General features: G+C 42.2%; 1 protein-coding gene across 1 annotated transcript in view; it reads left to right on the plus strand.

Annotated features, from left to right (window-relative positions):
* GLG1 (golgi glycoprotein 1) overlaps positions 1-20,506 on the plus strand; it is a gene marked incomplete at its 5' end in the record, with an annotated part of 83,424 nt that extends 62,918 nt beyond the window's left edge. The window contains 18 exons of the mRNA XM_082489642.1: positions 3,130-3,251; positions 3,899-4,000; positions 5,938-6,091; positions 7,780-7,917; positions 8,745-8,831; positions 9,683-9,745; positions 10,501-10,614; positions 11,043-11,131; positions 12,024-12,141; positions 13,118-13,210; positions 13,769-13,906; positions 15,250-15,373; positions 15,745-15,887; positions 16,108-16,209; positions 16,873-16,980; positions 17,621-17,741; positions 19,628-19,734; positions 20,212-20,506. Coding sequence (XP_082345768.1) covers positions 3,130-3,251; positions 3,899-4,000; positions 5,938-6,091; positions 7,780-7,917; positions 8,745-8,831; positions 9,683-9,745; positions 10,501-10,614; positions 11,043-11,131; positions 12,024-12,141; positions 13,118-13,210; positions 13,769-13,906; positions 15,250-15,373; positions 15,745-15,887; positions 16,108-16,209; positions 16,873-16,980; positions 17,621-17,741; positions 19,628-19,734; positions 20,212-20,379 — 2,091 coding nt within the window. The 3' untranslated portion in view covers positions 20,380-20,506. The remainder of the gene's footprint in view (positions 1-3,129; positions 3,252-3,898; positions 4,001-5,937; positions 6,092-7,779; positions 7,918-8,744; positions 8,832-9,682; positions 9,746-10,500; positions 10,615-11,042; positions 11,132-12,023; positions 12,142-13,117; positions 13,211-13,768; positions 13,907-15,249; positions 15,374-15,744; positions 15,888-16,107; positions 16,210-16,872; positions 16,981-17,620; positions 17,742-19,627; positions 19,735-20,211) is intronic.
* Positions 20,507-20,842: the final 336 nt, after the last annotated feature.

Below are 20,842 nucleotides of genomic sequence, written 5' to 3' on the forward strand. Positions count from 1 at the left end.
ATTTTATTTTCCTGCAGGAGCACGTGCTCGTAGCCTTTCCTGCACGAGGAACATGGGTGCTTCTTTGTACTTAAAACTGTCAATGAAACGTGTTCTCAAACCTTCTGATAACCCAATTTCTTGATCTGAGAGTTTTCATTTCTTGTGACACCTCAACCAGAATGATTTTGCGTGTGAGACTCTGTGCTCGCGATTAACTGCGCTGTTGAGCAAGAGGTGTGCCCAAACCCAAGCGTGGAAGAGCTGCGTGTGGGTTTTTTTGGTCTCAGTTTTGATCAGTGAACTTGCCCAAATGCCCAAGTTCTGTAAATGGTAAGGGAACGATGGCTTTCTCTGTAACATAAATGGTTCCGCCTACGTTTAAAATAACTCCTGGGTGTTTGGTCAACCTTGCCTTGCCTAACTATTTTTCTTAAGTACCTTGCTCACCCCTGCACATCACAGGAACGCTCTAGCAGTGTGCCCTCTTAAGGGCTTTTTGCAGTTTGGTTTTGCCATCTCATAGTGCTCTGCCTGTTCTGAAGCAAAGGACAGGGCTCCTATTTATTTGTACTATTGATGTACGTCTATAGGAGGCATGCATTTTATTAAGGAAAAAAAACCAAACACCCACCACTGGAATGAGATACTACTTCAGGAACATGTCTTCCTGTGTAAAACAAGCTCCTCTTTGCTCTGGGGAAGCATATACAGCTTGGATATGTTCCAGTCATTAAATGATCTTCTGCAAATATCATTGTTATTTGTCAAAGATGGAGATCCTGCATGTAGGAACGTGGGTCTGCGATGCTGTAGGTCATCAGACAGCAGATACAGGTGTCCCTTAATTGTGAGCATCAGCCCATAACAGGTCTACAGCTGTACTGGCAGCGTCTAGCACCTATGGTGTCGCTTAGTGGAAGCAGTATTTTTATACTAAAGCTGCTGGCAAACTGTTTTTCAAATATGTGGCTTTTATGTTGCTCTGGTCTCATCTTTGATTTTTCTGTTGAGTCCCTTGAACACGTAAAACTATAATCATTGCTAAAAGGGCAGATATTTCTGCTTTGGATTTCTAATATAGCTAATAAATTGATAGCTAATTGTTAGTTTAGCTCCGCATGAGGATAAAGGTTCAGAGGATTATACAGGTTATCCAGCTGCTTTTCAGCTGCAAGGGTTTGTTGTGAGAGGGAGGAAAGTGCTATAAAACCTTCACTTTTATTGCTGGTGCCAAATTAGTCCCTCGCCCCTGTGGTCAGGGCAGCTGGCTCGCTGCTGTGTGTCTTGCCACGGGGTTGAGGATCAGGACTGGGCGTCCTGCAGTGGTACCCAAAATGGGGCAGAGCATCTGGGAGGTGATCTGAAAGGTCTTTTCCAACCGTAATGATTCTGAGCTGTTGTACCGAGTAGAAGAGGCCATGGCGTGCTGGATAACAACACAAATTCCGCATAAACTGAGACCCGAGGAAGAATCCTTCCTATATAATGTTCTGGTGGGTGTATTTCATCCCCGTGTGTAAGAAAGTTTGAGGTTTTAATTCGCCCATTTGTCCTTAAGGGAGTAATTCCGCTAATCATACTTGATCCCTTTTTATATGTAAACACCTGGCAGAAAGCGATCCCCGCACTCCGTGTGCAGGGCATTGCCCCTCCGTGCAGGCTGCGTGCGTGCATGCCAACACAACGCCCGAATTCTTCTCCTCGCTTTGATTCTTACCAAATTTGTGAAGGACTTAGCACTCCTCACTTCTGCTGATGAAGGTACGGCTCTGTTATGAACTGGATCCCGTATTGGCTTCTGTTTCACCACTGTCAGAGTCGTATCAATTGCTTCTTGTTTTATTATTCATATTTTTTTAGTGAAAATATCCCAAGAATTTTTGAATCAACGGCTTGTGCCTGCTAGGCAGCGCTCTTCCGAGCCGCCTGCCATCCCTCAGAAACCGAGGCTGGGCCTAATTAACTTTGGCCAAGAGCGAGTTGCAGGAAATCCTGTGTTCCTCCCAGGCAGTCTGTGGTCTGTCCCCTCGATTGCAAGTCTCCTATTGGAGAAATAGCGCTAGCTTGTATGTTCTCCAGTTCTCTGATGCTTTTTTTTTTTTTTTTTTTTTTGCCCGTAAACGTTTCCTGGATGGTGTTTAGGTGCAGACTTTGAAAGATGGAGGATAAAAATGTAACTGTGCTTTAGCTGGGCTGGGGGCCAGTAACAAAAATCATTAAGTAAGTGTCAAGATGTTAACAGCGTAGACCGTTTGATGTTAGTGTGCAGTTGTCTTCTAAGCAAGCTCTCTTTTTTCTTTTTTTTCTTCCAAATTTGTCAGCTAAAAACGTTTCTGTCAAATGATACCAGTCTGCCCTGTGTCAGTCTTTGGGAATTCACAGCTTGGTGGGAAATGAGGTGGGATGTGGGGATCCTGGGCTGAGTTATGCCCCAGAAAGCTGCTCTTCTCCCCAAAACCGTAGATAAGTGAGATTGAGGTTTACCCCAATTCCCTTCATATGTGTATAGGAAGGAAAAAACAAGCAAATATAATGCAAGTAATAAATTGTGTCCTGTTGGCCAAATTGTGGTTACCCTGGCTTCCAAAAGCTTGAGCAGGCACGCTTGAGGAAATGATATTTCATGGGCCAGCAGAACTGGAGGTTTTATCCTGTATTTCAGTGAAACTTTTGTGTCCTCTCCAGGCAATTCAAAAATGTTTTTAAGCTTTGTTTGGAGTTGGGCAGCTGGTCTTTAAACATCAATTTGGTTTTCGGTTTAGAGCGGTAGATAGTCTTCACGGAAATGTGACAAATTTGCATGTTTGGTACCCTCAGCCTTATGGGATGAGGGTGGATCAAAAATACAATACTCAAATTTTACCATTGCTGTTTTGTAAGTCGGTCTATGACTGGGCCGGGTTTACAATTCACCAGTATGCGACTGGTCTCATCCAGTGTTGCTGGGCTGCTTTATAAGGCTAATTAGGGTTCAGCAGCGCTGGGCTCCCATGTCTGGTAATTGAGTTGGCAGCACGAGCACTTAAAATAATCAGCTGTAGAGCAGAGGTCATACCTGGTAGTGTTGTTATTGGCATAGAATCGCCACGTTGAGAAGTTGTAAGCGCTTACATTTTGATCATTATACTTTGTTTTCTTTCCTTTTAGCTTCAAACGCTGATTCAAGAGACTGACCCCGGTGCGGATTACCGCATTGACCGAGCGTTGAACGAGGCCTGTGAGTCGGTTATACAGACTGCCTGCAAGCACATACGCTCTGGAGACCCAATGTAGGTGGCTCTCCGTTACAACCGCTTTGCGGTTCTGTTGGGCATCTGTGAAGGTTGTGTGGTTGGCCAGTATAGATACTAAAACCCATCCAGAAATGACAGGCTCCAAACTAGCAATTCATACGGGGTTGGAGCTGTGAACCGAGCTCTTCTTCGTTCTAGTATTTTTATAACGGGGCAGGTTTAGCACTGGTGAAGGACGTGGCTAGCTTAGACGCTTAGATTAAATTTATGACGCTTGATGTGCTAATTTCTCTTACTACATAAGTCTTTAGCAATATCGCAAAGAAAAATAACAGGCCTCGAAATGTCAGTTAAGCAAACCCATGCTGCAGAGACAAATGTCTCCTTTATCTGTAGGTCTGATATATAGTGTCTCCTGAGGCAGATTTTATATAAAATAGTCCTTATGATTTTGTCGTCTGTCAGACTTGCTGAGATAGCTAAAACAACGGAATTTAAGAGGGTACAAATGTGGCATACAGTTATTTTAGATGTAATCTTGAAGGAAGAGCAAGATCTTCGTTGTGTTTGAACGGCTTATCTACGGTTCATTGGAAAGACTGATTTGGCAATGCCAGCTGTTGCGAGGAAGCTCAACATGATTATAACAGTCTGTTGCCTAACTTTTTTTCTTCTGTTTGCAGGATTCTGTCTTGTCTGATGGAGCACTTGTATACTGAGAAGATGGTAGAGGACTGTGAGCATAGGCTTCTGGAGCTGCAGTATTTTATATCTCGTGATTGGAAGTGAGTGCTGTAAAACAAGATGTATCCTCGCTTGATGCTTGTATTTAGTGTTTTTATGCATTAGCAGTTCCTTGTAAAACAGTATAGCTTATGCTTCTTTAAAAGAGGACTTTTAAGATGCCAGGTCTGTAGGGCGTTATTGCCTGTCTAGTACAGTGGAAGCAAAAACTGCTTAGAAGAAGGAAATGTGATGCCCACTTAAATCAGGTACTTACTTAGAAATGATGCAGCCCTAAAAAGAATCTTGAGTTTGAGCTCTGAAATTCAGTGCGTCTTTTAATTAGAATAAGTCTCCCTGGCTACACTGAAGTTGAAGGTCACTTTCTGTGCAGGTGGCAGCCAGCTTTATCTGCTCTGAATGTTACAATATGGGAGTTACGAAAACCAAGCTGCTAAGTATAACAAAGAACCACTGTGTCAGAGGCTCCCTGCTTCCATTTCTGCCTGTTTTCCAAGTTCTTTAGGTGTGATTACAGCCTGTAGAGCAGATGTGATTCCCTTTACTGGAGTGCTGCTTTTCTAACTTTCTCATCCAAAGGTGGCAGTGCTTTGTTTTAAATGTTTACAGAGCCCCTTGTGTCTGTGGGGGTTAACATAAGGAGAGTATCGATTTGATAAACATGACCAGTGAGGAAAGAGTAAGTGTTTTGGCTTTTCTTCTGAAGAAGATTGAGAGCTGAGGAAGTAGAGCGCATCAAATGGGGTTGCTGCAAGAAATGGAATAATTGTTCTCTGTGACCACAGGTGTGGTCACTAGTGTAAGGCAAGAATTTGTGGGCTTCGGTTACTGCAAAGGGTATTCAAATCAAACATTAAGAAAATCTGACTTCTAGATGTACCTACGGGCAGCATTGCCAGTAGTTAAGAGCTGACATGCTCTGTGAACCTTCTGCTCTTAAAATCCATGGGGCTTCATGGACCAGAGAGTTTAGGGCTTTGTGGCTGTTTATTTAGTCGTCTCAATATCTGTCTCCATAGGTAGACAAGAATACTTAATTTTTTTTTCCTCCTCTTCCTGTTTGACTTCATTGCTGGTTCTCCTGCCTGTGCCATGTTTCCAGCAGGTAATTCATTGCTTGAGCCAAACTTAAGGCATTGGAAGAAGGAAGACAGAGTATTTGCATTTTGCGGGGAGTAAAGATAATTCTAGTTCATATTGGCGGCTGGGAAACATAAGCTCATCTTTCTTGTTTAACCACTGTTTCCTAGAACAGGCTTATAAAAACTGTTGTATTAACTGTGCGCCTAGCACAGATGCATGGAGTAGAAATGGTTTTCTTACTGCTGTTATTATTATAGAATTGTGTCCACTGATACCACTTGACGTTTACCTTCTAAAGTGTTGTAGAAATCTGAAGTTTCCATTTTGGAAAGTTGGCAATATTTTACTTAGCTTTAATGTAATTACATGCTGTTTTAAGAGATCTGCTCTTGCAGTTTTCTTGTATGCAAAAGCGAGGGATGCTGAGTCTTCAGTTAGCTCAAATCCAGAGAAGACAGTAATTTATCTAACTCAGATTTTTATGAAACGCATTTCAAAATGGCAGCAGTACAAAGTACATGCAAGATATTATACAAGCAAAAAATGGCATGTACCTGCCTTTCTGCTGCTTTAGGACATCAAGGAGGTGATTTCTTTTCTCACGTGTCAGCTTTTGGCTGGCATGCTACAGAAGAGAATGGGATGCACTTCAAGAAACGTTGAAGATTTAATCTGTAATTAAAGATATTAGTGTAATTTTTGCAAGATTAGGGAGTTGATTCCAAGTTGAGTGCCAGGCATTTTGCCACCTGTTGCTTCAGTTGGTTAGACACCGCTGCTACGTGATGTGGTGGGGTATGAAACTTGAAGTACATTTTTCTGCCTCAGAAGAGTTTCAGAATATGAAAAGTGTTAGTTTTAAATAAAGTGCTAGTGATAACTTTTCTGTTTGCAGATTGGATACTGTCCTTTACCGCAAGTGTCAGGGAGATGCCTCCCGTCTCTGCCATACCCATGGCTGGAATGAGACGAGTGAGCTGATGCCTCCAGGGGCTGTTTTCTCCTGCTTGTACAGGCATGCGTACCGCACAGAGGAGCAAGGAAGGAGGGTAAGTGCCAGAGTGCAACTTACTGCTCTTTGATCTGCGATAGAAGGGTTGCACGTACGTTTGGAAGGTGGACACGCTGTGCTAAAACCGCAAGAACTTGCCAAAGCTACTTAAAAGCATTTGCTGTAGGTGGTACTTGCGCTGCTTTGGATGTGCAGCCCCTCCTCAAACGTGCCTTGAAGGTCTGTCCTGGTGTTTCGATAAGGCAAAATGGCCACATCAAGATGTGACAATTGCCTGCAGGGGGAACTGTGTGCTGACAACAACTTATGTATATCTGTTTAGACACAGTGCAAGTCTTCCCCCTTGTCTTTCCAAAGAGGAATGTGATTCCTCGTACATAGCTAGCATAGCTGCAAAATTGGTTTTATTCAAAAAAGGATTTCCTAGCTCAGCTTCCCTGGGCTGTTTCTAGTGAAATTTTGATCTGAGCACAACTTCCGATTATACTCTGTTAAGTACTTCCTATTGATATAAAGCATCCTTTCAGTTCTTTGGAGCGTATGTACTGGTAAATGTGCTTATGCTGCCTTTAAAGAAGACGGTAGGGATCTGACTTGCTGCCCTGTGCAATCTGGAGATCCACCACGATCACATTTGCTTGGTTCAGAGCTACTCTTTCCAAGTTTGCTGCCCTCTCGTGCCTTTAGCAAGGCACTCCCTTGAGAGCACCTGCGAACTCAGTTCCATTTCTTTTGCCACTGTAGTGTACACAGCCCCCAGGAGTCAGTGGGTTTACACAGTGGCCTGGCTTAAAAATTAATTTCTGCAGCTTGATTTAAAAGGTCTTTTCTGGCAGAGGTCAAGTATTGATTGAAAATATCTCTCTTTCTTTTTTTTAAGAATAATTTTTTTAATGCAGTTTCTCAGTCTGCTGAGTTGAGACTTCTTAATTCCATTTTATATTAATGCTGACAAAAGAAATCAATAGCCACCTTGTAAATAATCTATCGGAGAGAGAAAAGGTTTTTAAACTTGTTTTATTGTGGGAAGTAGGCTAAGGGAACAGCTGTCACTTTTTTTAAATTTGGCATTTGAAAGCAAACTCATTGGGGATTAGATCTGTACTTTTTTCCAGTACTGTCCACAAAATGCTAGGTAGCTTCTAATGCTTTGGATTTTTAAATGTATGAAGTTTTAAGCTTTGACTGGTGCATTTTAGGTCTGACAAGCACCATACCAGTATCCCTTGGTTCTCTACAATTTATTTCTTCCTCAGTCTTGGCAAACGCTGGCTCTGATGTGCTGCAGTGGGGGTTGCTGACAAGAAATTACAGCTGGACTATATTGCTTAATTCTGGGCTTCCCTTTCGGTATTGAGGGCATGAGCTGTTTTGACTTGCTGCTGTAGCTTTGAGTGAAGGGGGCAGTGCAGCAGATTATCTAGGGACTTGCTTCGACATCTCATTTCAAAAGCAAAGCGAAGGTTTAAGAATACAAGATTTATTTTAGCGGAATGAAAAAGGAACCTCCCTCCGAGCTAAATGACCAAGCTCCAAACTCTCTTGGAGCCTGGATTGCTTGTGAGGGCCCCAGCAGGCTTATGCTGAGGACTAATTCTGTACTTTCTGAGATTGCTGATGGCATTGGTGGTCACTCTCAGTATGTCGTCACCTGAAAACACCTTGTTTGCATTGTACTGATTTAGAGGACCCCCATGTGCTAAACGCTATTTGCCCTCTTTGCAGCTATCGCGAGAGTGCAGAGCAGAGGTGCAGAGAATCCTCCATCAGCGTGCCATGGACGTGAAGCTGGACCCAGCGCTCCAGGACAAGTGCATGATTGACTTAGGGAAGTGGTGCAGCGAAAAAACGGAGACGGGGCAGGTACTGTACACAGTAACACCACTACTTCGTTTGCAGAGCTGGAGGGGCGTGACAGTCAAAAAAAGGGGTAAAGGGACATCTTGTTGTTAGCTGTCTCTTTGTACCTGAGAATATAATAAACATGTGCGGTTTGAAACATAATCTGCGCTAGACTGAGAAACAGAGGTGATAGGAAGAAGCTTTGCACCTACTGCATGGCTTCAGTAGGTTCAAACACATAGTGGAATGAGGGGATAGTTAACAAGAAGGACTTTAATGAAGCAACCCCACCCCACCCTGACTCTTATTTGGAATATTCTATTACAAGCTTGACATTTCCCACATAAACTTTATCCCATTTCCATTTGCCAAATACTGACGTGCTTCCTGTGTTTATACAGAACTGAACTAACATCTGCTGCTACTTAACAAAATTTCAACAAATACTTTCATGTTAAATTGCTGTGCCCCGGCAGAGCTGTAGGGGAGGAGCCATTCAACGGCAGATGCAGTAGAGCATATGCCATTGTCTTTTTGAAGTGCCCATCATAGGTTGTAGTTTGGGTAATTAACCTCTCATTAAGGTTATGTGAAGGGCAAATTAAATGTGATATTCCAGAAGCGAAAGCGCATCACGCAGCTTTTGAGAAGAAGCAGTCACATCCTAGGCCGACATTCTCAATCACTACTGCATATATGTGTTCTGGGAGTGGCTGTAGAGGAGTGGGATTAAATGAGATTTAGGACTTTACAAGGAGGAGGGCAGTTTCAGATGTGTTAACAATATTTCAAGCCCAAATTTTCACATTGGGTTCTTGAATCACACACTACCATGTCTGGTTTTGTAGGAGCTGGAATGCCTTCAGGACCATCTTGATGACCTGGTGTCTGATTGCAGAGACATAGTGGGAAACCTCACTGAGCTGGAGTCTGAGGTGAGTGGTTTTCAGCTGAGGGTAAAGGGAATAGTTGAGCATGTCTAGTTAAGCACATCAGTGTGATAGCGATGAAAAAAAGCAAGGTTAGGGTAGCTGCAGAAATGCAGCTCTGGGATCAAGCAGAGACCATCCATTCTAACCCTTACAAAATAAGTTTTCACGTGGGGTTCTTGGGGAAGAGGAACAATGATTCACGATTTTGGGCTGGTGATGACATTTCTCCTGCTTAAAATCTGTTATGGTACTGAAGGTAAGATTTCTTGCACAGGTAACCCAGTTACCTTTAGTACAAGTCAAGATATGTCATGGGAATTCATTTTTTGGTCTTGCTTGCAAGTAGTTTTGAGTGCCATATTGCAATTTCCCTCTCCCTGTCCCAAAAATTTTGCAAGAAGTAACTGCCAAATGCATCATTAGAGGTTTTCAGTGATGTCAGCAGCTTTACTTGTTTTATGAAGCTGCGTATTGGACTATCTTGCCCCAAACTGTTCCCTGTATCTCTTAAAATTTACATTGTGTCCTAGGGAGAGCATCCTTCCAGTGGTTACAAAATGGGTTTTTCAGAACTATCATTAATCTTTATCTCCTGCCTAGGTGTAAGGTGATTTCTTGTGCTTTAGCATCCAGGTTGGAGGAGGTCAGCCAATATACCCAAGCAATGAGTTTCTGTGGAGACCAGGCTCTTCCCTTAAGCTGGAAGGCTTATCTTGCATTTGCCACGTGATTGGGTTGCATCTTTCAAAACCCTGTAAACTGGGTTGACTTTCACTTGTTATGGCAGGTTTCTTTTCTGAGCCTTTTTTCTTGTCTGTTCGCGATGAAAATGAAATATTGCATGTTTTCTGCAGGACATTCAAATCGAAGCTTTGCTGATGAGAGCATGTGAGCCCATTATCCAGACCTTCTGTCATGTGAGTACTCCATAATCGTGTGAATGTCTTTGGGGGGGGAAAAAAACACGGTGTGGGAAAGGTTAGAGGGTTAGTATTAGTTAGTAGGTTAGTTAGAAGGTATAGTTAGTTAGAAGGTTAGTATTAGTTAGAAAGGTTAGTATTAGTTCTTGGTGTACTTGCTACATTTCAGAAGTAAAATCAGATGTAAGCAGTTACAAAAGTCTTTGGTTTAGGGTGTTTTTTTAATGAAAAATACTTAGTTCCACCTAGTACTTATGCACGGCTCTGCCAACAGCAGAAAAGCTAGAATTTGAAGATGAAAATTGCCCTATAATTGGAAGAAGATCCCTCTTTACAGTGGGTTAAAACCTAAACTCGTTCCTTCCCCCTTGCCTGCAAGCGGTGCATCTTGCCGCTCCGCTCTGTGCAGCTGCTCAGCATTGCTGAAATAACTTCTTACATTGCTCCAGGATTGAGTAGTTACATAGCAGTGAAGGCACCTAGCTGTAACACCTCATGTAAGCGTTGAGTCTCTGCGGCGTGTTCTCCTGAGTCTAAGGAATGCATATGCCCGAGATTATTTTTTTCTGAACTATTATCTATAAGTACTTGTGTGGTACAACTCTTGGGTGGTCAGTTAATGGTGAGTGTAAGCTCACAATAGAGAGTAGGACTGTAAGTTCCATTATTTCCTGCTCACAGTGGGCTACAGGAACATAAAAATCATGATTTGTAACAGTAGCTCGTTTTTAAGCCTTTCATCTCTTCTTCAGGAGGTTGCAGATAACCAGATTGATTCTGGGGACCTGATGGAGTGTCTCATACAGAACAAACACCAGAAGGAAATGAATGAAAAATGTGCAATTGGAGTTACTCATTTCCAGCTGGTAAGCAAGCGCTTTTCTCTGCTATCAATGGAAGCCAGTTCTGTTCGTTGAGGGTGTTCACGGGAATCAGCTAATTATGAAACCCCTCCTTCTTTGAGATTGATTTCCCGCTGTATTTAAAGTGCTCTTGTGAATTCAGACAGTTGGCATGCCTGGTCATATATGGTCACTTCTGGAGATGATTTATTTTCAGTCCCCCCTTCCTTCCTGGGTGGAGATGGTCCCAGCTTCTTCAGCAGTGCAGCATTCCCCCTTGCTTCCACGTTAATAAACTGTGTACAAAATCACCTCCTGATTGTATGATTCAACAAGTGTTCTTTTAGGCAGCACTTTTCTCTTTTTTTTTTTTTTTTTTTTTTTTTTTTTTCCTCCTTTTTCCACCTCCAGGTGACCAAAGTTGGGTTTTTTTCCTCCTTTATCTCTTGCAGGTTCAAATGAAAGATTTTCGGTTCTCATACAAGTTTAAAATGGCTTGCAAGGAGGATGTGCTGAAACTTTGCCCCAACATCAAAAAAAAGTAGGTAGCACCTGACCAAACAGCAATCTGATCCTGTCATTTTATTACATATTTATACAGTATGTTACGATAGGGCAGCAAACACTGGACTTCCTTTAAAGGCTGCGTGTTTTGTGTTTTCCCTTAGTGACTGTGTTTGGCAGATGCTTGAGGTAGAGACATTGCCTCTTTAAAATCACTTCTGCTTTACTCTTGCATACAAGCCTGTCCTCTTTATTATTTTTCTTGCTCTGAAAATAGCTAATGATTAGCATTAGTGGACTACATGTCCACTATTTTATATCCTTGCTAGATTTATCATATTCTAAAATGCAGGCTACTGTTGTTCCAGTTCCTGATCTGGGAAGGGAAAATATCCCACTTAATTTAGCTGGTTTATTCATTTCAGTATAAGGATATTTTTTTTTTTTTATGGCCTTCTGCAATGACGTAAGGCTAAATTACACACAAGGTCAATCCTGTTCATGGATAGTAAGACTATTTGCATTTTATGATATAAATGTCCTTCCCGTAATGCAAAAGGATTGTTTGTGATGCCACGTAGGTATTCACCTTCATCTGTTTCTGAGATTAAGTACAGCTTTTCTGAAGTGCTCATGTGACTTAAGAGCAGAGGTCTTGCTGGGCAGGGGTATGGTGGGATTTTGAATATCTTCCTGGCTGCTAATCTAGGCTCCGATTAGATTGCATCGGATTGAGGTTTTAATTGTGATCCGGTTACTCTACATAGAGCTGTACCCAAGGTAGAAGTAAGCGTAGCTGCACAAGGACTTTATGTTGTGTTTGGATTCGTGTTTGGATTCATCGGTTTCTCTGATGTGGCGATCCAACACCGGTCTTGGCTGGTCTAAGTGAAGGGTGTATGAGTAAAAAGCTGTTTTCTTTTCTGCAGGGTGGATGTAGTGATCTGTCTGAGCACAACTGTGCGCAATGATACTTTGCAGGATGCCAAGGAGCACAGGGTCTCTCTGAAGTGCCGCAAACAGCTGCGTGTTGAGGAGCTAGAGATGGTAAACATGCACGAAACTCTTGATCTGCCTGCTCTTCTAGTGAGGTCCTTGAATTAAAGCTTCCTGGTTTGTCCACCCTGGAAAAAAAGGAAACTCATTTGTGAGAAGTATCTAATTTATTTTTTCCACTCTTCTTACAACATGAGGCTCAGTTGCCCTTCACGGTGAAAGTAATGATTGTCTACTTTAATGCCTTAAATATAGTCTCGTGAAGGCTAATGGTCATTGGAATTTCAGCTAGAAGTGATTATGTTGAGTGTTAGATAGCAACGTGCTACACATGCTGATGTGGTTAAAGTCCTCTAGGAGAGAATAAAAGCTTCATTTTACAGGCTGAGGAAACAAGCACAGATGAAGCAACTCGACTCCAGCTGCTCTAAGCTGCTCTGTGGATAAATAGGAGTAGTGTGTGTTCTGGTAGGCAAGGCTGCCTCTCGCCTTCCTGCTGCAGTGCTTGCAGCAATAAACTCTTAAGGTCTTTGTCCAGTAGATACTGTTTGAGCGTTAAACTTCACCTTAAGTAGGCCCGCATCAGAAGAGGCAGCACTCTTGCCTTTCTAAGGAAGAATTCAAATGCTGCACATCGCTAAAAGCAGGAGACTTCGCTCACATCCTCCAGGTCACCCAATGGATGGGTGGCTACTAATATGTCACTTAGCTTTCATGTGAGAAGGTTTTAGCTGTCTTGGACGTTTGTGTTGATGCCTTTTTAGGAGGAGCAGTGGAAACAACTTGCCAGCTCTAAAATTAATTTTAAACCCTTTCTTCAGTGTAAAAAGCCAACTGATTGTTGCATGGATTTGCAAAGTTGATTTCCCACTTCTCACACCCAAGAACCTTAAATTCAAAGAAACTGACCTGCCCCTTGTAAGAATTGCTTGCTTTTTGTGAGTAGAGGGCACTAGTTAATAGATTAACAAAGTCAAATAGTCTTTACCATTCTACTTAAAAGTTCATATCGTAATTTATCCTGCAGACTGAGGATATCAGACTTGAGCCAGAACTGTATGAGGCTTGTAAAAGTGACATCAAGAATTACTGCCAAAACGTGCCCTATGGCAATGCTCAGGTAATGGATTTTATTAATAATTTAAAATTTAATTTGTACTTTCATTTCAGAAAACTTTTGAAAACCCTTCTGCCCCCGTGAGTGCAGCGTTAGATTTTCATTTTGATACCACTGAAATTTTTCATTAGTATTTTGGAGCATAATTTAATGAGTTGGTTTTTTTTTGCACTGGTTCACAAGCGTTAGTACTGGGTGAATGCATTGCTGTGAGCAGTTCAATCCTCAGTTAATGCTAGTTTTAAGCTATCAGCCGCTGGTTACTGCAAATGTTGCTAAAGTTTTCTTAGGTGTAATGTCTGCAAGATGAGGTTTGGGGTTTTGGAGTAAGTCCAAGTGACCCTCTTCATCTCATTAAATCTTTGTGAAAAAAGATGAGCTTAAAGTAAGTCCTGGAAATAAGCACTGGTAATGACTTTTTATAAAATCGAGGCACTGAGGACTTAACTGCATAAGTCGGGTAAAGATAGCTGTTAGAGAAACACATAGTGGTGTGTTTGGAGCAGCACATGACAATCATATCAACGACGTGTCTGTTATGGTTGTAATACTGTGTTACAGATTATTGAATGCCTGAAAGAAATCAAGAAGCAGTTGAGTACCCGGTGCCACCAGAAGGTGTTCAAACTGCAGGAGACAGAGATGATGGATCCAGAACTAGACTACACGCTCATGAGAGTCTGCAAGCAAATGATCAAGGTAACAGTAGTGTGCTGATTTAAGATGGTGAGGGTGAGATATAAGAGCTCTGTTGGTTTTGAGATTCCCATAAAGGCTTGTTACAAGACTGCTGTGTTGTTTCAGAAATTTGATGGCTTTTTTTGCAAAGTCATGAGTTTCTTAACTCTGCAGCAGGCTGAGGTTTCGTCAGGGCTCTTCTCTTTCAACTTTGCTTCCTCCACATATCTGATAAAAGCCTGTGCACTAATAAATTTGTCTTCCCAACTGCTGACAGAATTGAGGAGGAAGTCTGTACCGAGGCTTCTAATACAATTTTCACCCAGTTGGTTTGGGTTTGGATTGGCTTTTAGCAAAGGTGAAGAAGTTATGATTACAAAGAGGTGTAACATCTTCAGTGCGGTGCTGACCTGGTGCACACAGACTCTCATCAAACTGATAAAGCAGGCAAAATCATGCAAAACTTAAAATTAGAAATGCTGACTTAAAATGATACCATGGGGAAAGCAACAGTGCATGCTAATACAAGACACTTGCACAGTAGCCAGAGTTGCAAGCCCTGAAAAGCTTAGTATGTGTGGTCGGTATGCAGTACCCTGACTCCATATAGTAGCTGAAGCAGAACATCTTGAGAATTTATTGCTCTCCAGTACAGCCTCACGCTTTTAAAAAAAGGCCTGTAATCTCACCAAAATAGTGAGGATTAGAATATGCAACAGCCTTATCTTACACCCACAGAATTAGTTTCTAACAGAAGAAATTAGTACCTTGGTCTGAATTTTGGGTAAGCTGGTTCACTTTTGACTATCTAATTCAGGGCGGGAATGGGCAAATTGGTATCGGTGAGCTCTTCTCTTTCTTATTCTGTATGGTCTTACTTTGTCCTGAGTGTTACTAATGAAGTCTTTACCTGTCGCTTTGTCCAGCCAGTGTTTATGCAGAACAGCAGTATGTGTATAGACTTAAGATGCCCCTTTTCATTTCTAAAATAAAGGGGAGTGAAAGTAGTTGGGTATGAGACCTAATTTTGTGGGTATTTCTTGCAAAGTGTGCTGTAACTTCAGAATAGAAAATAAAGGCAAATTGCTTTTGATACTGCCAACACAAACTGGTGCCTAGAAACCAGTCAAGACTGTTTGGCTTACTGCTCCATCCATGAGCAGAGAGATTCGTGCCCATAGTCAATTTAGAGAGTAGCACTGTTCTCTTTAATAGGAGGTGTTGGGGCTAGGGAATGTGTCTGTATACCTCTGGATTGGGCAGGTGGTTATTCTCTTCCACTAATATAGTTGTGGGTTTTTTCCCCAAGTGCTTAGTGATGAAACATGTGGGGTGTGTTTGTTTGTTTGTTTGTTTTTTTGTAGCGGTTTTGTCCAGAGGCAGACTCAAAAAATATGTTGCAGTGTTTGAAACAAAACAAGAACAGTGAAGTGATGGATCCTAAATGCAAGCAAATGATTACCAAGCGCCAAATTACACAGAACACAGGTATCGTCTGCTGGAAAAAAAAAAAAAACAAAACTCACTTGCCTGCCTGAGCTGTTGAGTGGTCTGCATGGCTGAAAGGATATTTGCTTTGTTTTACTCTCCTTCATGGTTGTCCATGCACACTGCCTTTATTCAGCCAAGTTCTTGAGGGTCAGTGTGCTTTATTGGATCCATTTTACTCCTGAAGCTCTTACCTCACAAGTTAAAATTCTATTGTGGGAAAAAATACTATCTTTCCCCCCAAAGTAAATTCATTGGTGGTACAATGTCATCCAGGAAATTACTATCAAATCTCTTTTGGAGTGTTATGTTCTGTAATCTGAAGAGATGCCTGCATGCTCTAATGAAGTTCTGTCATCTTTCCCGGTTAGATTACCGCTTAAATCCAGTCCTCAGGAAGGCGTGCAAAGCAGACATACCGAAATTCTGCCAAAATATCCTGAATAGGGCCAAAGATGATACGGAGTTGGAAGGACAAGTCATCTCGTGCCTGAAGCTGAAATACGCAGACCAGGTGAGTAGAGCTGGTGCGTGCGAATGAGAAACTCTGCAGGACTGTGCTGAGCAACGGTCACTGAATAACGAGTCAAACTTGGGCTTGTGGGGTGTTCAAAGTATGTCACAGGCTATACGTGAATGAGTTGTTTTACAGAATATACAGGTTAAAATACAACGTGATTGATTTATGAAAATAAGGGTCATTGAGTGGGTTAATGACTTTCTCCGCTTAATAGCGTCTCTCTCCAGACTGCGAGGACCAAATTCGAGTGATAATCCAGGAATCGGCTCTTGATTATCGGCTGGATCCCCAACTTCAGATGCACTGTTCTGAAGAGGTAGGAGAAGTGGCACAGCAGCTGCTTTTTCAGGATGAAAACTCCTTTCATGAAACAAATTTTGCTTCTTAAAACATGAACCCTCTTGATAATTCAAATAAACAAAAACCCCTTTGAACTGCTTCTAGCTGGTCAGATTCTCTGTTTGTGACTTTTGCCCAGTATGCAAGAATTGCTGTTTCCTGAGCACTGCTAATATAAAGTTAATTTTTTCATCTGGGTTCTCATCAGTACTGGTGACTACAGAAAAATACTGCTTTCCTGTTGTTAAAAGTAAAAAAAAAAACCAAAAAGCATTAGTTCTCTGGTCTAGTCAACCTTAACTGGAATACAGTCAGATTTTTGAGCTTTCGCTTTTGATAGCTGAATCAGCCATGCCACAAGTATTGCTTATTTCGTATCTTAACATGATTTCTACACTGTTTTCCTCCCTGCCTTCTTTCTCAGCGCAGCAATATTGACTTCTTGCTGTTGGGTTTCAAAGGGTATGCATATTGCATGAGCCGGGATGCATTTGGCTCTGAGGATTCTGGGGGGTGAAAATATCTCATTGTGTTCTCTGGCTGCACCCTGTGATGAACTAATGTATTGAGATATAAATGTGCTAAAAGGCAGAATGATTGTTGTGAACTACTTACGTTAAAATACCTTTTTTCAAAATAGATTTCCAGCTTGTGTGCAGAAGAAGCAGCAGCTCAGGAGCAGACTGGGCAGGTGGAAGAATGTCTGAAAGTGAATCTGCTGAAAATAAAAACTGAAATGTGCAAGAAGGTAAAGGAAGTAAATTGAATGTGCTCTAAAAGGCATCCTGTCCCTGCAGAAGCCTGTGGTTTTTCCAGATCACAGCCCAGGTCATGTTCAAGCTAGTATGAAGCCAGAGCTCTGCAAATTTCCGTATGCATCTCAGTTCTGGCCTGCAGCGATTCAATTCAATTTCAATTTGCCAGTGAAAATTGTGCCGACAATGCCTCCTTTGCAATTCCAGGCTTGGATCCTTTCTTGGCTATGGTTGCCAAAGTTTCTTGTTCCTAATCTGTTTTCTGTTGCTGTCTCCATTGCAGGCTTCCTGAGTGCTGGGCATGGCCTGGGCACTGGCTATGATCCAGGGCTCTGTGAATTGCCCTGTGGCTATGGCACCTTATTTCCGTTCTAACTGAAGTAGCCCTGGCATATTGACATTGTATTTTAGATTAATAGGAGTATTTTAATGAACATAACTATGGTAACCCTTATAAACCGGGACATTTAATCCAGCCTAAACCAGCATTCACAGCCTCATCCAGGGACAGTAGTGGTTTTCCTCATGATCCTGGATTTAAAGAGATGATGCACCTTGCAGAAACATCGAGCAGCATGAATTTTGTTCTCTCTCCTTTTTTTGAGATGTACTTTTAATTTTCCTCCTCCCCAGGAAGTGCTCAACATGCTGAAGGAAAGCAAAGCAGATATATTTGTGGACCCAGTGCTCCACACAGCCTGTGCCCTAGACATCAAACACCACTGTGCTGCCATTCCACCAGGGAGAGGACGCCGTAAGTGCTTGTGCTTTACTGGTATAACCTCCCCGTCCTGTGAGCCTGAAGCTGCGTTTTCTTACCAGCGTTATCTTAAGTACAAGATATTTCCACCAGTCCTTTGCGGGTAATAAGGTGGAACAGCTGCAGAGGTGGTAGACGCCGCTAGAAGACGGGTAGCACAAAATCTGTCCTTGTGTCCAAGGCGGGACCTATTTTTTTCAATCCTGATATAATATCGTTGCACTTTTACCTGCAAATGTAGTGAGGGTATTTTATGTTCCATCATTCATGTGATTGCTGGCAATAGTGTGTGATGCCAGGTCCATAACCCTTCTGTAAAATTCCTCCTCAGTTAAATCCTGTTGAAAACGAGCTCTTCAAACACATGGACCGAAGTATGTGGAGTCATTTTTCAGTGAGGTTTGTCCTTCTCGCAGGATACAGCTCCCGAGCTTGCTTATGACAGTGCTATCTCAGACTGCATCGAAAGCTTCCCTGGAATTAAGCTGCTTCTCTTACAGAAGCAAATGAGTTTGGTTAGCTAATCCCCTTGGTCCTGCTTTCTGTATGTCAGTCTTTTGTCCATGGTTGGCTGCTTTGTTTCAGTATTTTCGACAGACAAACTGAAGTCCTTTCCTCTTTTTCTCTTCTCTACTTAAATATACCATTTTTTTTACTTTTCCAGTGTTACGGAGGGTAGGTAATCTTTGCTACGTTTTCTAAAGTCACATAGCAGCTAGAGGCTTTGAGACTTCATCAACTATTCCAAGTCCCCTAAGACTGAGTTCATCAGGTTCAGACCACTTGAAACATCATTTATTTAAGTATTTCCTAACCCATTCTTTTCCTGTTTGAGGTCAAGCCCTTGCACTTTGTTACTGCTGTTACGTTCGTTAGCTGGGTAGCGGTATGGCTGTTCAAGGAAAGTTAGTGGGGGGGGAAAAAAGCTCTGAACTTTCCCATCTTTCTGAGTTTATCTGGCATTAAAAATAGCAGCCAAGTATTTTCCTGATCATTATCTTTCGCGCGGTTACTGGATGGCTTTCTGGAATTCTGGATATCCTTTATTTATTCCTGTTTTGTCATAATTCCTTTGATGTGTGTTCTGGCGGGTTTGCACTGAAGGTAAGCAGAAGTCTGTAGCTTAGAGAGCAATCTGCCTCTGAGTGTTTGAACTGACAATTGTGTTTTAGAAGTCTGGAGTTAAAGTTTGCAGCCTGTTTGCTGTGAACAAAATAACTCTTCGCTGCAAAGCAGAAAGCATCCAATTAGGGATTATTCAAGTTAAGGCAGCGTAAGTATGAAATGCAAAATTTTATGTTGGTGTCTCATGTGAGAGCATATAAAAGAGTTTGAGCTAGCCCAGCTGCTCTGTAGGCACCCAGAACATTGCGAGCCCATTTCCTTTTCACAAGACTGTGCGAAAACTCAGGAAGTTAAACCTTTCCAAAACATTTTGTTGGTCCAAAGAAACTCCTAATGAGCCTAAGGAGATAACACTGTGTGTTTTTCCTAGTTTTTTCCTAGAATTTGATCCTAGTTCTCCCTAAAACGTAGTGGCATGGAATTTAGAGTACGGCTCGTGGAAGATGTGAATTTATAAAACTACAAAATGTCATTTAAATCCCATTAATTACATCTTGGATATGTAATTTCTTTTTGGAAGTCAGAATTCTTTGCGCCTCAAAATGCAATATTAATCATGAATCTTAACGAAATCGCTAGCTTCAAGGGTACAACAGGGCTTTGTATCTAGTCTGTCAGGCTGGCTAATCTGTTCAGAAAGCTATGTAACCATCAGCCTTTAGGAGAACCGAAGTGTCCCTTTCCAGCAGCCTTTCCGTAGCGTGTTCTTGAAGCCGCTGTTTCTATTTTGTAACACCATCTTCTCCCCTTTACAGAAATGTCATGCTTAATGGAAGCTCTGGAAGATAAACGTGTGAGGTTGCAGCCTGAATGCAAGAAACGCCTTAATGATCGCATTGAAATGTGGAGCTACGCTGCAAAGGTGAATATGTAAAGGATTTCCTTTTTTTTTTTTTTGTTTTGTGTAGGATCTTTCTGTTGCAAGCTGTTTAGGAAAAACTTCAACTGAAATGAAATTCTTGTCTCTGAAGGGAGTTTAGCATTTTGAGTTTGGTCTAGAAAAATTGAAATCAGGTCTTCTTTTTGGAACTTGCGTTTGTTACGCCCTCAGTGCCTGGGATACACCTTCAACAGTGCCGAATTAAACTGTCTTTTGTGCACACAGGGCTTTGTCTCCTGCAGAGAAGGTCTGGGGCAGTGAAATAGGGACAGTAGAACTGTCTCCTCGGCAGCAGTTTCTTCAGATGACTCATTTCAGGCCTGTTTGTTTGCGGTTCAGGCCAAGTCTGACCATGCTGGGAAGGCAATAGCCGTACCAGAGACTAAACCAGATAAATTGCAAGGCTGAGGGTCGTGTGGGATGTGCAGCTTGTCTCATTTATTGCCTTCTCGCCTCCAGGTTGCCCCAGCAGAAGGCTTTTCTGACCTTGCCATGCAAGTTATGACCTCTCCGTCCAAGAATTACATACTGTCTGTGATCACGGTCGGCATCTGTGTACTCTTCCTCATCGGCCTGATGTGTGGACGCATCACCAAGCGGGTGACAAGAGAGCTCAAGGACAGGTAGAGCCTGGATTGCCTGCTGAAGAAATGCCTGCCCAGTGCCCAGTTTTGTACAGCCTTCCTCTGTATAGTCTACCCACCCCCTCTTGTGAGAGGAGAATAAAAAAAAAAAAAAAAAAAAAAAAAAAAAATTAGAACAGCAGCAGGTGTTGGCTCGGTTTTCCCATCCTGGATCTCATCCACAGCATCTTCATCCTAGGAAAGTTTGTGTGCAACATTGGCAGCCCAGCCAGCAGCTTTTGTTACCCCTTTGTTAGCAGACTCTCGTTTACCTGCCTGTAGACAAGTCTCTGTTGTACTGTTGGAACTGCCTTCACTCTCCGAATCAGACTGATACGACCTGCAGCTCAAGCCGTTTTTAAGTCAATTTTTAAAAGAAAGACATATATCTGCATACCGACTATATGATTTAGGTAATGGTTCGTACTGAAATCTAGTCGTCCTCTGTGGCTGGGTGAAATTGAGGC

Source organism: Vanellus vanellus (assembly GCF_965231255.1).
Source record: "Vanellus vanellus genome assembly, chromosome: 12".
NCBI classification, from domain to species: Eukaryota; Metazoa; Chordata; class Aves; order Charadriiformes; family Charadriidae; genus Vanellus; species Vanellus vanellus.